We start from the raw sequence: 17,999 nt of genomic DNA on the forward strand, positions 1-17,999 counted from the left end.
TCAAGGATACTCCTGCCTGCCTTTTTTGACCCCTTTTTTTCTTGTTAAGAAACACTTTTCCCTCTCCTATTGTTACTGCGCTATAGCACCTGCCTCTTCAAACGCCCTGTGAAGGGAACACAGGACAAAAAGGGGATGCTAGGGATGAAAGACTACAATAAAAGAAATTTATCTGTGTAGTTACTTATACCTCTGGCAGCTAAGCAATTAAAAAGCAGCAAATTGTAGCAAAAAAATTCTAAGTTTATATTTGAGAAATTCAGTTTAGTAAACGTGCAATGCTGTATGAAATCTCTTCTTTTTAGCTTTCCCTGATTACATCAAACTTAAACCCAGGCAGTGACCATCTGCCACATCCCAGTATTCTGTGTGGCAGTCCAAAGACTAGGTTCAGCTGTCCTCCGTCACGCTCAATAGCCTGCCTTGTTGTCATTTAAGATGTTTTCTCTCACAAGAGAAAAAACAAACAGGCTCAGAACAAGCATTTCACAAGCAGGGCAAGATGCTTCAAGTCCCTACAGCAGCAGGGCCAGGAATAAAATAAAACCATCACTATGATGCAGTTTTCAGTCTGGAAACATGATGTTGAAGAAAAGAGGATAGACCCAAAAGTCACCTCAATCAAAACCATTAAAAGCTCAGATTTCTCAAGCAATTCACTATTCTGGCATGATTTCACAATGAGGCCTGGTTTAACATTGAAAATGGGGAAGCAATCTGTGTATTTGGGGTGGGTGTTTTAGTGGAAATTTAAACAGAAATTCTAATTAAATTAAGTTTTGAAGTCCAAGTTTTAATGCATTCCCAAAATGAAAATCCACTAAACCCAATCTGAATCAATTTCCAAGCAAAATATTTATCATATACTATACAGTGGCTTCCATGAAAATTAAACAAATTAGCTTAGAAACCAGTTTAGACCCAAGCTCGTAAAGCAACTTCTGGGAAAAGTTTAGATTCTCTATTGAAATGCAGTATTATCACCACAAATGGAGGGCCAACATCCAGTTTCTTTTTTCAAGAAGAATTGAATTTGAAATACTGCTATAGTCTTCTCACACAGGTTGGCTTCTTTCCAGTTTTTGCTAGTTTTTTTCCAGGCTCCTTGAATTTCTCTAATACTTTCCTGAAGAATGGTTAAAATGGATCTTCAGCAACTGAAGCCAACACTCTAGCTGCAGCCTCAACAGTGCCGTGCAGACCCATTACCTCCACTGCCCCTTTCATTACTACACTGAGGAATTAAGTTTGCCTTTTTTCAGCAATGTAATTTGACTAAATGTAACCTCAGATCATTATCGGAACCATTCCTATGCAGAATTCCTTACTTTGTAATAGTATATTTCGTTTTTCCCAAATGTGGTATTCTTCATTTTTTTTTTTTTACTATTATTCAGTTTTGACAAGTTGTCTCCTATTCATCATCAGTATTTTTATTCTAACCTTGCACGAAACTGCCTTCACTCCCTGTACTTAGACAGCTTGGCAATACAGACTCCTGTAGAACTGGTTTCTCCTTTAAAAACAGATGATGCTGTCTTAGATGGGAATAGATCAGATGAGCTGTCTCGTTTTTTAACAGAGCTATTTTTCAACTAACTGTGCATTTCCTTAACAAGAACTAGATCTTGCCCAAGGTTTCACTTTATGTCATGTAAAAACATGCTAAGAGCCTTATAGTCAAGTTATAGTCACATCTAATGCTTTTCCTTTATGCCCTTAAATAATTTCTCTGCTTAGGGAAATTAAGTTGAATTGACATGATTCATTTTCCACAAATCCAGGTTAACTGTTTATCACCTTATATTCAAGGCTCTTCTAAACATGTTTAATTTGCCCTGTATTTTTCAGACTTCCAACTGAAGGCCTATACCTCAGGTCATTTCCCTTGTCGCTATGACCCATCCTCTCCAGCACATATTTTTGAAGGCAAATGCTCCAGACAGCTCCTGAAGAGCAGGGTCAGTTTTGTTCTGTGCTACGTTAACATGCTAAGCATCCGATCATAAACTTCATGAAAACTGGAAGAAATAAAATTGCATACTGGGGAGGCTGAAATATTCAGATTTTACATGTTCTCCCTTCATAACTATGCAATCGACCCTATTCTTTTCTATGTTTTCCTCTTGCTTTTAACATCCTCATTGTCATTATGTCCCTTTATACTTGTAACACTGTTTACCTTAGACTGTGGCTAATGCTGCTCCTTCAGGCTTCTTTCTCAATCCCACATCCAACTTCCACTTCTCAGAAAATTCTCTGCCAATTGTCCATATACTGAAGAACCCCAACCCAGCCTGACAACCTCCTTCTGCGATGAGCAGCCTTCCCTCCGCGGCAGCTGTACACCACCGTGCCCGCTCTTGTCTACTCTTTCACTCCCTGGAATTGCTCCCCATGAGATTCGGCTGAAATCCCGCTTGTGTGAAAGCACGTTATTCTTTACCTTCAATCCAGGTTTGGCTTTGCAGTGCTTTAAGTAGTGCCCTATTTGTACAGGTGCTAGTAAAGCATCAATACTGTGCAGAACTACCTTTATGAAAAGATGCAGCCTTTACTACATACATATTCTATCAGTATTACCTATTTCTGTATAATGTTAAAGCTCAAGTTAGGTTTTGAGTTTTTCAAGATGCTTTTTATGTACAACACTGACGTGTTTGGATTATACCACGTTTTGCGGATGAAGCGATGCTCAGTATTCTTGCAGACCCAACAAGTCCTGATAGTTACACCGTATCCTTGACATGAGGCTGGTGAGCTCTTGCAGCCAACATACTTGCACATATTCTCTTGTCCTCTCACAGTGGTTTTGTATGCAAAAACCTCTTTGAGACAGTTACTCGAGATACATACTGCTTTGGAGTAGTTCTTCTTTTTGGTCCTCTCATTCTCTAATCCAGCCTGCAGTGAGATTAAGAATGCAGGATGAAAAGATCAATGAGTTTATGCGCACCCATCCGTAGCCAGGCATGCATATCAACATGCAACAACATCAGTCCGATTTTCCTCCAGCTCTACACAACATGGCTCAGTAAGCACACACAAAAAAAATCAAATCTCAAAGTCAAATGACCAGTTATTAAAGAACATTGTTAAAAGTGATGATAGCGCTGTTAAATTTAGTAGCCACAGTTAAAATTATTCACGCTTGCTGGGTTAAGTCAATTAAAAGAGCTACCAGCTGTCTATACTTACTACATCAATACATCCATGCAAAATCCAAATGTGTTTGAACTATTTCTGTATATAGGTCACTCACAAATAGATACATTGCATTCCTAATTTGAAATAGCACAGGGAACGAAGGAGAGTGAAAAAGCTAGAGTCTATAAAACTGCTCTCCGCAGTTTGCTTTCTGCAGAAAGCTCTATTTTGACACAGTGCTGCCACAAGACAGCACTGCTAACAGTACGAGGAAATTTTTTAAACTGAGCTTAACGTCCCAATCCTCATTTTCCCTTCTGTGCCCTTTCTGATCTTTCAAGAGTCAGCTTTATCTCAATATGTTCAATGCAAATACTTGCTCTCGTCTTATTATTACATACAGAGTTTGATTTTATCCTCCAAAGCAAAGGTAACAGCTTGATACACAAGCTGCAGCTTCAGTAGGCAGTGTATTTGCCCTGTCATCTTTGCTAGATCTATTCAGAGTGAGTTTGTGAGAGTTTTATTCCCTTCCAGATTTATGCTGAAATAAAACCAGACATACCTGGTCGAACGATGGACAGACTGTAACAGAGAAAGTCTGTTAGGAGAAACAAAAGCTATTCTGCTCTGTCCTATGGTAACTACTGAACTAGACCTAACTTAGATCTCTCTAATCATTCAGCACTTTTCATCTGAACTGCGTCAGAGTAGTAGGCAAGGGAAATAGCATCTTTACATCACAGACCACGAACTGCCTCAGGATCATTTTTGATCATCCCTTATCTCAGATCAGCTATCATAATTGATGTTAGTTTCTTCTTCATGATTAGTTTTTAACACACACTGCAACTTGCAGACTATTCTCACCACTGGGTAGGTGCTGGCATATTCCAAATGAGACTGTAAAGGCATGTGAGAGAAGAAAAATCAGAATACAAATGAAAACACTGAAGCAAGTTACGGCAATCAAAAGAATTCCCCAAACCAAACCAACACGCAAACAAACAAACAAAAAAAAAAACACAGGCACAAAGATCTAACTCCCAGCTGAAGAACTTTGATAATGCAGGACTTCTTGCACAAAGCCAGAAGTCAGGAACTTTGGAGTAAGCAAAACAAAGAAGATGCACAAACATCATCACGAGTGATTAATAACACAACAATATTTCATGTTGGATGGTCTCAGATTAGAGACAGCCAGCTGAGAAGTGGGAGAACAAGGACTCTTGCAGTAGGAAAGAGACGGAAACGAGGCTCGAGTGTCTCAGGATGATGTTACTGAGCTTCCCTAGGAAAAACTGCATGATAAAGAACCAAGCTTGCAGAACTTCTGAAACAGAGAGGCAGGATACTTTGATGGGTTCAGAATGAGCCACAGAACAGCTAAAGATGCCCCTTCATCGCAGCTGAAGGAGGCAGAGATACACTCAAGCTAATGTTGTATCAACACACTAGGCTCCTGTTTACAGTATAGTCACAGCTGTGGAGCTTAGATCAATTTGCTAGCCTGGTCTAATCAACATCTCAGGTGCTTTTGCAGTCCCTGTTGATGGTTGCTCTGACAGAAGCATCCAGGTCAGCTCCCCAAAAGCTAGCTCAGCAGATCTCTGGTGCCTGCAGTTCAGCCATCCACTTGGAAAATATTCCAGGAGAAAATCCAGAGTAAAACCCACACAGATTAGTAGGGTGGTAATTTCTTAGGGATAAATACATTTCTGACACTGGCTCATTTCATTGAAAACTTTCTGTACAGAAAAGAAGCATAGCTTCAAAAAGCAACCCCTAACACCACCAGCCCCTCGCAGTGCAATGAGTCCAAGTGCCAAAGATGCAAGATCAAATTTGAGAAAATGGAAGTCTTGTAGACCAATTACAATGGCATCCTGCAACTACGGAAGGAGCCTTCAAACATCTGAAAAAAGAAGAACATTCAGGATTCTCTGACTACTTTTATAACCCTTTGTGGACACAAGGCAATAGTTTTTGGTGTTTTCTTCATGCTAGAATAGCTCAGAAGCCAAACTGAACTATAGTCCTCAGAGGTAATTTTTTAGGTTGGTCATGGTTTGTTTTGTTTTTTTTTTTACTTTGTTGTTTTGAAGACACACACAGCAAGAGCCAAACCTTCACAAATAGCCAATAGAGAGATGTGGTCAAACTATTCAAAGAATCTACTATAAACCCACACTAGGAAAATGATCCATGTATGTTCTATCAATTCATTGTGAATAAAACAACTAAAAGATGCATAAGGGTAAATTTCAGTTCAGAGTAGCAAACGTTGACTTTCTTCTACAATCCCAGTGACACTTGGATGAGGGAAGGAAGCTCTGTCAAAACTCTTTTCCTGTGCATGCCCAAGTGTCAGCTTGCATAAGAATATTCACCGAATGCTACTTTACGAGGACAGGGGGGAGTCTGTGCACTAGAAATACCAGGGTGAAAAGTTTCAGCCAGATCCTTCTGTCAGAAAAGGACATTCTTTGCAAAAGTATTAGGTATTTATGGGCCATCCTGTGAACCAGCTAGAGACCGTTGTTCACCAGACCAGCAGTGGTTACCGCAGCCTGAAGGCATGCTGGCAGCCCAGAGACTGGCTGCTCTGGGGGAAAAAAATAAGTCATAAAAGCTTCTTCTCAAGGGATGGTGGGGAAACAGAATGCAAGGCTTCTGCTGTTTAAATATAAAACAGTAAAACGCAGGATAGTGTTATAAAAACACATCAAAAGGAATCAGTAATGGATTTCCAAGAACAAAAGGTGTTTCAGATGAACAGGGCTCCCGCTATAAGTACAGTGCCAGCGTATTTGCATCTTGCCATATTAAGGGACACACAGTTATAGCCATGGTTAAACAACCTATTTGTATCGTGATCACCTTCTAAATAGAAAGAATTGACATTTTCAACTGATCTAGAGATTTTTCCCCTCCAAAAAACACTTTCATAAAGTTAAATTTGGACATGTTTAAGTAAAATAAACATTGGTTTTCAAGTTCAGCTGTGAAGATAAGCTTTTCTTTGTTGAATTTTGGGAGTTTTAAGGCATCTTCTAGCTTAGAAAAGCAACTGAATAAGTTTGCAATCTTAAAGATTTTAAGAGCATTTCGTAAGTAGTAATAAGGATTCCATTAAAAAGGGAACAAGGCAACACTTAAAATTAAGTGCATCTTATGCTATCTTACAGTGAACTCCATTAGGAATCATTGAGCAGGCTCTGCAGTAGTAATTTTTTTTTTTTTAATCTTCCAGAACTCTTCTAGAGGCGTATGAGGCGTTTCACTCAATCCTGTTCTTTAGGGGATACTTTGTCAGGAAAAAAAGGTAGTTCTAGCCTAGATAATTATTAGCAAGTTTAAGGAGAAAAAAATAATCATTTTATGACATAAAACCTTCAAAGAAGCCATAAACCAAGGATTACAAATAAAGATCTTTCTATGAATGATACAGGTCTTGCTCGTTCTATAAAAATACAACTGATCATCCAGCTTAACCACATAACTAGCACTACTGATAAGTTAGGAACAACATCAGTAGAAGAAAAAATTATTCTCAAACACAACCGTTTTAGGCACAAACAACTCCGTAACATAAACTAGTCACAGCTGATTCAAGTTCAAGACTGCCGAGAGCTTCCTCCACGGTGCTGTTACGGGTTGTTTCGGTTTTGTGGTTAGCTGAATGCTTCTCCATAGGTCTCAGAAGCAGTGAGCTCTGATCATCTCCTGAAGACTAACAACACATGCTGAGACAATAGCGTTAGCCGTTTACAACTACTAAATTGCTTAAACTGTCTTCACAAGTTACAAGAGCTGATTATGTCTATGCTAGAATGGAGTTAAGGTTTATACATGTGTATTATCTGGAAAAATACTGTATGGGTATTTTGAGGAAAAAAACGTTTGACTTTTCGTAGAGATGAGTACTGGTGCGCTACAGCATTCTGTGCCCTCCACAAAACTCAAGTCTGCAGATGAATTTCAAATGTCTCTAAAGCAGTTTTGAGGAGAGAGTTCACCTGCAATTCCAAAGCACTTAAGACTTATTTCCACTGATAATTTGCTATTGGTTTCCTGAGCTAATAAACATTGATCACAGAGTAAGCTAGCACTTCCTCTTCCCAAATTCTCAGTATCAGTAACGAAACAGGGGAGCTTACAAAGTGCATACAAGAAATAGGTGCATATACCAATGTTTTGGCTAAGTACTTCCTGTGACAGTAACAGCAAACAGCATTTACCAGAAAGGTTTCCGTAGAGTCTCATGCTCTGCTGGTGTTCCTGCAGAACGCATACAAATCTGACAATTCCCCCGCTTGAAAGAATTATTGACCTACGTGTACTCAAAAAAAAAAAACCCATATGCCTTGAACATAGGACACATCAAGACCTTGGAAGGACGATATTATCAGAGTACTACAAGCAGTCTGGTGGTACAGGGGGACAGCAACATCGGTACACACACATGCACACTTAAATTGTACAATTTACCAACCCTCAGGCTTCCACGGCTACCCACTGACATGCGCTCATCTTCATCCGAAGCCTATCAAAAGAAAGTATAAAGACAAGAAAACAATGAAAAGAACACAAGTTACAGGCAGTGAGGTAAATGCAGATGGCTTTGATGGAACAGAAGGAAAGGAGAGACTTATAAAATAAGCATCTTTAAAAAAGAATTGCATTAAAACTATAAGCGGAAAGTAAATGAAATCATACCCTGCCCAAGAAACACTGTCAACCATTTTACTACAGGATGAATGAAAAGCTTGCTCGAGTGTTCCCTGTTATAGGCTCTTGGCCCACGGTCTGAATAAACGAACATTAAACACTCCAAGCAGGTTATTTCCCCACCTCCCACCCCCTGCCCCCCTTTATTCTAGCACATTTGCAGAAGCTCCCCGGAGCGACTGGGGAGAGGGCAGAGAAGTCAGGAAGTGGCTTTGGGGTTTTCACTCGGCTGGGGCGGGGTGGGGGGAAAGCTTGTTTTCTTTTGTTTTTCAAAAAGGAACTGCCTTATACATGTCTGTTTTCTTAATTTGAAATGTCTAGCTATAAAGAAAAAGCAAAAGTAGATACTAACCGAGGCATTTCTTCGGGCTCTACGGGAATAACGCTCACTGTCTTCCTACCAAGGCAGCAGAGAAAAACAAAGAGTGAAGTGTTGAAAGGACAGATACACCAACTGCATGCTTTCAGAAAGACACAGTGAACTTCAGCAGTGTTTAGGAGTCAGTAATGCTAAACCAAATAATGGAAGATGACACCTTGTCAAGTCAGAACAACCCTTTTTCCCCTCACTTGTGACCCCAGCTTTCCTCCCCTCCGTTTTATTCTGCTACACACTTCCATTACTTTTACAGAAAACTGTGCACAGTGACACCTTTATCTGTATCTCAAAAAAAAGTTTCAAGTGCAACTCTCTGCATCTGGGAATCAGTATACTTACTGTAATTAAGCCTTCCAGTTTGCAATCCTTCAAAATAAATCTCAAAAATCTTCTGTTTGAAATAATGTGGCAGGGCAATGGTTTTTCTCTAGCAAGTATCCCAGAGGGGCACAGCTTGCCCCTTTCTTCCAGACCAAAAGCACCTGTGCTTTGCTTACAGCCTCTGCGATACGCAGCACCGCTGCCTTTTGCAGGCCAGAGGCTGTGTTAATGCTGGGAATGCCGTAGGATGTATTACGTTTCAACAAACTCATTTTAACAAACTGATTTTACATGGAATTTAGAAACAGTGATAGAAAATGGGGGGGGGGGGAGTTTTAACATTGTAGTTAATGGTTCTCACAGGTGAACTGATTTCTAAGCAAGGGAATTGCTAGTAAGGTGGAGCTAAGCTCACCAAGCAAGGATTTGAAGAGACTTAATGGCTTATCCATGAGATTGGAGCAATCTTGGGTGGATGGTTGGTCCATATGGCAGCAGGCCTTCAAGAAGGCATAAAGCAAACCAGCATTTATGCCGGTTAATTATCAAGGGTCAAGGAAGTCAGGGAGTTTGAAAAGTTATCTTCCACAGTGGAAGTCAGCTGTTCGGTTTTGCCTTTTGCAGTGTGCCCTACTGAGCTTGTAGGGCAAGGCCAGTTTTTATCTGGCATCACCGGCAAGTTTATGAAATCACTTATATTTAAAGACATTTGAAGCCAATGTCTTCCAGCCCTTTAGCAACTTCTTCATCCTATATTATGGATTGTTAAAACAGCCAGATGTTGCTAATTGGCCAAGTCCATACCTGGTATCAACTTCACTGGCTTAGCACATAGCAAAATCCAGGACGTTGCATTATCGGAAAAAGCAAGCATTGCCGTAGTAGCAGTAATAATGCATCCAAACAGTGCCCCTGGACCAGCAAGTACAAAGGTAACTGAAGAAGCATGGATAAAACTTGCCCAAAATTCAACTGAAGACAGATTGGAGAAGACTGAAATTGTAACAAACAAGTAGTAAAATGAGTACGTATATTCCTTGTATCACAAGTGGCTTTAACAGGTCTATACGCTAAGCTGATCTTCAAGCGATAGGGCGGAGACTGAGGTCTGTAAAAAGAGCTGGCTCTAACCAAACCCTTGCCAGTTTTAAGCTGATCATAAGCCACAATTCAGGTATTGATGCGGATTGCAAGAATCCTTGTGATAAGAGTGGAATTCACGTTTCCAATACATGAAAATACCTACTTTGTGGAATTTCAAACTCTATTAACTATACAAAACTTCAACACGTAAAAGTGGTTTAGCTACGTTGATCGAGGCCTACCATCCATTGCTCGATGTCTCCCCATTTAGTATCCAGACCATAATATTTCTACAGACAGAAAAGGGAAAAAGCAGAATTTAGATGAGAAAGGCAAACACAGAACATTTAGACATGCATTGACAGGTTCTGGCCGAGCCCCACAGCTCCACACACACAAACATGCCGGGGAAAAGCCGCGCCGAGTGCCATCAGAGCCCTCGGCAGCACGTGCCCAGGAAAAGCTGCCCGGCAAGGGGAAAGGGGTGTCTGGGGTACGGCCAGGGTACTGGACAGTTGCTTCTTTCTCAGCACTGCAAAAAAACCAGTGCTGTGGGGACAGGGGCAAGGAGCGTAATGAGTCTTGAATTCCTGACCCATTTAAGTCAAGTCTCATTACAAGGGATCCGAACGCAGAACACTTTCAGGATGAAAAATGCTGTCAAATCATGTTTACTGTATGGATTTGTCAAACCGGGAAGACAAGTTGAATACAATACAACTAATCTCTGTGCATTCTTATTCGCTGTATTCAGAACTCCCCAGAGCTCCTTTTCAGAGCACAAGGCTTTTTGCCTACACTTCAACCACCTTGACAGTGGTGGTATCACCAACAAGGATGGAAGAGGACATGCTTCACCAATGCAGGAAAGCTCTCGGCATTTCAGTACCAAATGCCATGCATTTTCTTAGTAGACTGTCTCTTCTGAACCGTTTCTCAGTTCATAATTTCTTTGCACAACATTGGGAATTTCCCAGTCAACTTGCATTTCCACCAGACAACAAGTTATTCAAAGATCCACAAGTTTAGCAGGACTCTTCTTCCTCCCCAAACACGCGCTTCAAATCTAGTCTCAGGAAGTTTGCATTTATAATCGTGACCATAACATTCCTGTGTGAAGGAAAAATATCACTGGCCTAAAGCACAATAATCAGCAAATGGAAATCCTGCTTAAGGAAGCATTATATGTATTTTAGAAAAATTTAGATTATGTGCTTTGAGGTTCACGTATTTGTGGAAAACACAAGCTTGTACTTGCCAGCTTTCCTGGAGGCTTGAGGAGGCAGGAGTATCAACAGTCAAAACCTTAGGTAATGATCAAAAAAATCAGAAACCTGTTCTGTATTATACTGTGCATTTAGCACTCGCTCAATGGTATTAATGTAATTTTACTTTCACCCTTAAAAACCTCATTCACTGTTTATTAATAAGCTAGAACAAACAGATGCGTGTTCTCTGATACTGTATCAGTTTATTCCCACTTCAGAGTTCTTCCTCATTAAACAACAAAATTATTTTCATGTTAAGGTCATCTTCATTTTCACCTTAACAGCTCTGGAGAGAAGAAAGCCTGTTATGAAGTAGAATAGGCAGCAGGGTGCTCAATTACACATCCTGGATAGCTCAAACCGTACAAGGACCTTTAAACACTATCAGTTTGGGGGTCAAATTGGGAAAAGGCAGCAGCTCACAGCAATTCCATTTATTAGGAAAAAATATTAGAAAATAAGTTTTAGGCCAGTAATTTGAAAACAGGAAACAAATCTACTGCATTGCAGATTTAAATTGTATGCAAACATCTCTCTGGAACAAGGAAAAGAGACAACGGTTCAACAAGCTCTTTACCCACATCCCTATGAGAACAGAGAAGTATTCCCCGCTGCTTTCCTTGCAAAGCATCTCAGTGTGTGCTCAAATATATCTAATACCCCTATACAATGCCTAGCCAAATTGCACACAAGTGAAACTTCTCCCTTAAACTATATGAAATTAGAGTGCATGACATGAACCATTGTTTCTTCAAGCATTACACACTTCCTCACAAGTGCTCCGACTGGTTACTTCCAGGCAGAAGCATAATTTTATATCAGGTTGTTGGTATGTGTTAAGTTTAATGTACATCACATCCTGAAAATGACCCCTGGAAATTATATGAACTCCAGCTGGACAGGATTGTGTACATGATCAGAACCTACAGATTATATGCTTTGTAGTAAATCAGGTCAGGTAAAGCCTTATTAGGGCCTTTTTCCCCCCCTAAGAGAATCCTTTCTCACACATAGGAAGGATCCATAAACATGCTAATAATTTTTGTAAGGTCTGCTGCCTCCTTTTCCTGCCCTCTGTTCTCCTTACTTTCTGACACAAGCTTCTGAATTCGGTTTTGCAAAAGGGAGATAAGGAAATGTCCCTTAAAAGACTTGTTATGTCACAAGCTAAGTTCCACTTACAGTCTTTTCCTCCACCATTTAAAATTACATAGCTACATGCTTAATATCCCCAAAAGAAAAATGTTAATGACTGTGATTGCCTTGAGACTATTTTTAATTTATAATCTTTTAAATGGCACATCTCATGCTGGACTGAACTGGCGGCATTTGAAGTCTCAGGCTTTTTGCCCCCTCAGCCACTTCCCATTTCTCTCTCTACGGCAACTCTCCTGTTCCGCCCCGAGGGGCCGGGTTTGAATGGCCGCATCGGTTAAAGGAAGATATGGTGCTTATCCATTCATTTGGTTTTTAGTTAGAGGCCTTTGCCAGACTCAAGTTCCCCTCTACCCTGAAAAGTGATATTACAGTTAAATAACTAATGACGTTAATACCATTGAGAGAGAATTCCAGATCAGATTTGCTCACTAAGTGACAGTGAAACTGCTGGACTTGCAAACTCGCTACGGGATGTTGTAAGGCTAACCCACTTATCTTCTCATCCATGTCAGGACACCAACAGTAAACAACCTCCTTGTCTCCCATGGGGCTGCGTTTGTACCAGAGGATTAAACTAGTTCCTATAAAGGAGATTGATAACGAGCCTGTTGATCCATGGGCAGATGTCAATTTGAGTCACTCAGTACGTGTAGTCAACTCCACAAATAAAAACAAGAGTAAGATATATTTGTTGCCAAATTGATGGGGTCAGGATTAAATACCAGAGCACATGATTTGAACAGCTATCTTCATATACATATGCACTTAAAGAGGACGACAGCATTTCCAAGAAGCACACGCACTGCTAGGTCAAGCGAGTGAAACATGCAGTTAAGGCAGCTCGAGTGCCAGAACAAAAACAAACAGGCTGTGGTTTTAGGAGACATTTATCATTCAGCAAGCAATAAAAATATCTCAGGAAAAAAAAAAAAAGAAATAGTCAATATGGTAGAAAATGGCAGGCTTGAAGAAATATATGCTTTCTCCCTCCCTGCAAAATCTCTTTGGAGCTATTTCTAGGTACCACACAGTTCACATGCTGGAAGTATAGAACAGCCAGACATCACAACACAAAACCCAAAACTCTGTGTTGTTACATAGCAAGCGACTTCAGTTAGTGCTATTATTAGCATCATTATTATTATCATCATCATCACCACCACCATCATTTGGAACTACGAAAAGGCAATTGGGAGGAGGGAAGAGATCAGGACTTTAAACTGAGGTTTAAACCATATAAAAGCATTTATAATGCTTAGGTCACATTGGAAAAAAGGCCATACAGTTTATTTACCAGAAGATTATAAATTCAAACACAGCATCCCTGATTTACTTCAGTGACTTTCTGCAAACAAAGTCATCTGAAAGTCATTCTTCCTGCTGGCACCTGTTAAATGCTTGCCCAGCCTGAAATTTTTTCAGCGATACTCCTGGCCTTCAACACACAGATGTCTGTATGGCTCTTGGTGACACATGGAGCCACCATACCCTCCTGTGATGGCTAGTTTGCCAAATTGCTCTTCTGCTTATTGCTTATTCTTTGCCAAACAGTCTGTAGAAAAAATTATATTAAGTACCTGACCAGACACATTTTATACGGGTCATATTCCCCCACTCCCCTTTATTATCCACCCCACAAGACCACGGGAGGGAAGGGGGGAATTGCATGGAAATACAAAGCCTGTTGTGCATGTTCCATTCTTTAGAAGTTTTTCTGAAATGCTAGCAAGACTCGTAATGTGGGAACACATGCAAACAAGAATGAAAGAGAGCAAGCCCTACCTTCTGAACTTGATAGATCTAGGGAAAAAGGGAAAGGAAAGAAACAAGGAAACAAAAGCTAGCATGAATGAATAAATAGCAATGCAATGTTCCATAACTCATTCTAAAGGGAAAAAAAAAAATCATTTATACAGAATATACAGCAAAAGACAAATACAAAAAAGTGCATATCAAAGCCCTGTAGAATTAAGTAGAATGAAAGCAGCGTTTACATTCTAGGCCTCCTCCACGCGAACAGCTAGAACACAGCATTCCTGTTTCCACACCCGCCAGGCTCTCGGAGGCACGCAGAACATTTGCTCCCCAGACTTTGCACCAGACCAGAGCCTAACCCAGCTGTCAGCTAGGACCTCTCGCTTTCCCAGCCTCCCTCCTTCAAAGGAACAAATGATGCCCAAATATTCACCTAGGATGACAGTTGTGCTTCTACCATCACAATAAAAGTGAACGGCATTAACTACAGAAAATCTGATCTTCTTTTAAGGACAAATTTTGTCCTTAACTGATGAAGCATAGTTACAAAAGCATCAATGCTATGCATCTTTCACCTGTGTATAGCACAGTGTCAGCCTGTTAAAAGTCTCTGAAAATTTCTTGCACATATATTGCCAGCATTGGAGGATCTCTGCAGGTTGCTTTTTCAATTTTTAATGTTTCCACGGAGCCTCACACTATTTGCAGGCCCTAATAAATGCACTGCTGACTCTACAAAGTTGTTCCATAGTCCTGAACCATTTTAATAATACACAAAAGCATTATAGCCACTCTAATACATCTGAGTTAAGTGGAGAACTGCCCTTGACTGATCAGCTTTGTAAATCCACATGAAAACAGAAAACTTGTTTTTTCTTGCATCTATCCTAGCATTTCTAAAGCAAGAAACTCTTCTTGTTCAAGAACACCTGACTGGCTGCACAAATCCAGAAGGAAACTGCAGCTTCATTCTCCCCGCTTCTCTGCTGAACACCTAGCTTTGTATATGTAGGAAATGTATCTCAGCTCTGGTCTCAAAGCCCGCAGCTGCCGTACTGCTTATCTTCCTAGATAAGCACTGATGCTGAATAAACACCAACACCAGCCCCTCTGCTCTACGAGTACCACGCAGGGGGAACGCTACATTGCTCTGACTCCAATCCTTCAGCTGGTCAGCAAGGCGGCAGGGTAGTCAGCCTCCCGAATTTTGGGATATTCAGTGGATCCCTGCCATCCATTGCTCTTCTGGGCAACCTCAGGTGAATTCAGACCCCAATGCTGGGAAGCAGAGCGTACTTCTTTCAATCCCTGCCTCCACGGGCTGATCAGGTTCCCCTTCGTGATCGTGAAGGACAACTGCAGAACCCAGCTTAATACCTCAGAAGCATTAATTCCTATTCCTACAAGCGCAGGGGGGATAACTGAGACCCACACTTGAAGTTAGCATTCCCACACACTAATCACCTCGCTTACCTTTTCTAAGAAAACCTTGGAGAGGAAAATGAACTAAACCCTCCCACAGTTCCCAAGACTGCACACCGACTCTGATCTTTTGCTTCTCCGTTGCACACACAGAGTGCCTTTCATCCTTACACAGAAGCCAACCACCACTCTTTTAGATGTGGCAATTACCACGTAGCTGTTTAACCTTTAAGCTTTGACTTTCCCATGCCGTTGTTTCACCCATGCTTTGAGGCAACACCATGGAAGTCGTCTTTTCCAAATGCCAATGCTTCAGGCTTGGCATGGCAGGTATTCCTGTTGAGTGCAAAGCAAGACACACAAGAGGTCTTGTGTCCAGGACCCAGATTGCCAGTGGGTAAGATAACAACGAGGCCCTTGTTCAGGGCCAGACACCGCGGAGGGCGGTGGAGAGGGGCACAGGGACAAAGCCAAGTGCGTCATCGTAACTCTTCCAACTTTTTATAAAACATGGAATTTTTTGGTCATCCGTTAGCCAACAGCTCTGCTCCAAAGTGACTGATCTCTCATCAGCGTACTGACCTTAGATTATTATCTAGGAAAGTAATCCTACTGTTGTAGGAAATCCTAAATCCTACTGTTATAGGAAAAACCACACACTTTTAAGCAATAATTTCTATTGCAGGAATGCCCCCCACAAAGAGCTTAACAGAGTTGATAGACATCTAAGCAGTCAAATGTCTTAAATAGCACTTTCCTGTATTACAGTATGACAAAAAATGTGGTTTTGTCCACAGTATTAGTGGCAGACTGCTTTCCTGGTTTCCTCATCCTTGAGGTTTCCCACAAATGTAACGTTTTCCATAGAAGTAACTTTTGAACCGGACAGAACAAGCCAGTGAAGCATGGTTAGATGGCAGCAGAAGGCAGAAATTCAGAGTTTACTAAAAGCATCTTCAACATTGTCCCCCTCCAAATTTTCCTGTGCATCTTCACACTAGTGGTATAAGAAAGATACAGATAACCATCACAAGCCTCCTTAATTTCTTCCCTGTATATGCAAGCACCAACTTTCATAGTCAGTCTCTCCCCTCCCATTCAAGGCACGAGAATTCTGCTTTTCTCTAGTTTTTCCTACACTGCCAGGGATTTTAAACAGCTTCGAACAATCCCGAATGCCAGCTGTGCCATGGGACCCTCTGACTCAGATCAGACTTGGGGGCACAAAATCCTAGCAAGGGAAGAAGGGGCCTAAGTCACAGTCAACAGGATGGGTGAGCAAGTCTTTTGCCCACATTAACTTGGCTTTAGTACATTAAATTACTACATGCTCAAGGAACTGACATGGAAAAAAAGAAACCCACGTCAGAAAGTACAGTAACATTTTATTCCAAAGAAATATGAATACAAAGGAGGAAAAGTGCGTGCAAATGAGTATGCTGGCAAAGAATCAATTTACAAAATAGCAAAGGCAAGTTTTGTGCTATGTCCTTAAAGCAAGAACTGAAAATGAAGCGAGGAGACAAGCACAATGCTCTTGCCTTGAACTAAAAGTACAGGCTCATCTGCTGTGTGAACTGGCAGGCAAGAATCTTATCCTGCAGATTAAGGAGTGGGAGGAGATCATTCTCTTTTCACTTCAGGCACTAATATCAGCTTAAATTGTGGTCTCCAAGTGTCAGTCCTCGAAGAGACATTTAAAGTCTTGCCAGCAGAACACACAGAAGGTACTCCTACATAAAACGTTCTCTACAATTAGCCCTAATGTTGCAGCTTTTACGTGTCTTGAAACATTACTGTTAAATATTTCTTGGAAAAAAAGGCTTTAATATATTTTATGCCAAGCTTCTAAGAAAAAAAAAATACACAGAAAAAAATTCTTCTCTCCATTTCACCTGGTAGCCCCATCAGAATTAACAATTTGTTACTCAGGAAGACTGAGCTGACAACTCCTGACTTGCTCTTTTGTGTGAATTAAAAACAAATATCTGAATGTACACAAGCAATTGTCTCAGTACCAAACATGACTCTACAATATGAGCCAAACGGACTGGCCTTAGACTCTGCAACTGTAAACCAAATGTTTAAAGACCATGGCAGCACAGTATGGTACAAAACACAAGGACCCATCACTGCTCTGAATCCCACCAGCTGGGTGGGGACCAGTGGCATGGAAACAGGCAAGGGAGCAAGTATCATCTATTATAATCGTTCCTTCAGCTTAGAACACGCGTTGGCATTGCCTCACATGAGAGCTCTCCTGTACTGACTTACTATGCACAGAAGCATACCAGAAAACCTACTGTGACCTCCAGATTAATTATTTACATCTTTGGTGGATAACAACAACAAAGCAGCACAGAATAAGAAGTCAGAAGCATTCAAGCAGTTACATTTACTAGATCTGTGCCTTTCTTAGAGCCTCATGTCCAGGAACCGCTTTTCTACTAAATATATACATACATATGCAATTCAAGAGTGACCACTACCCTTATCTTCATAAATTAGCATATATCAGATCATGATTCTTGTGCTCATTTTCCTTCTTCAGCTTCAGAAAACACTTTTCATTTACCTAGTTTATACTTTCCTATTAAACTTGTACTCATGCTCTCCTCCTCACCTTCCTCTCCCTGGAAAACAAACCCCAAAACACTGGCACACTTATCCTTCTTTCTGCTGCCTGGCATGCGGTGATGCCAGGTGATGAGATGACACCACCTCTGGAACACATC

General features: G+C 40.8%; 1 protein-coding gene across 1 annotated transcript in view; it reads right to left on the minus strand.

Moving 5' to 3' along the window:
- The window catches only part of LRRFIP1 (LRR binding FLII interacting protein 1), a 115,481-nt gene that overhangs the window by 43,905 nt on the left and 53,577 nt on the right, over positions 1-17,999 (minus strand). Inside the window, exons 3-7 of the mRNA XM_075153904.1 lie at positions 13,870-13,887; positions 9,904-9,951; positions 8,231-8,275; positions 7,568-7,693; positions 2,857-2,904 (exon numbers count right to left, since the gene is read on the minus strand). Coding sequence (XP_075010005.1) covers positions 2,857-2,904; positions 7,568-7,693; positions 8,231-8,275; positions 9,904-9,951; positions 13,870-13,887 — 285 coding nt within the window. The remainder of the gene's footprint in view (positions 1-2,856; positions 2,905-7,567; positions 7,694-8,230; positions 8,276-9,903; positions 9,952-13,869; positions 13,888-17,999) is intronic.

This window comes from Calonectris borealis, chromosome 6 (assembly GCF_964195595.1).
Source record: "Calonectris borealis chromosome 6, bCalBor7.hap1.2, whole genome shotgun sequence".
Taxonomy (NCBI): Eukaryota; Metazoa; Chordata; class Aves; order Procellariiformes; family Procellariidae; genus Calonectris; species Calonectris borealis.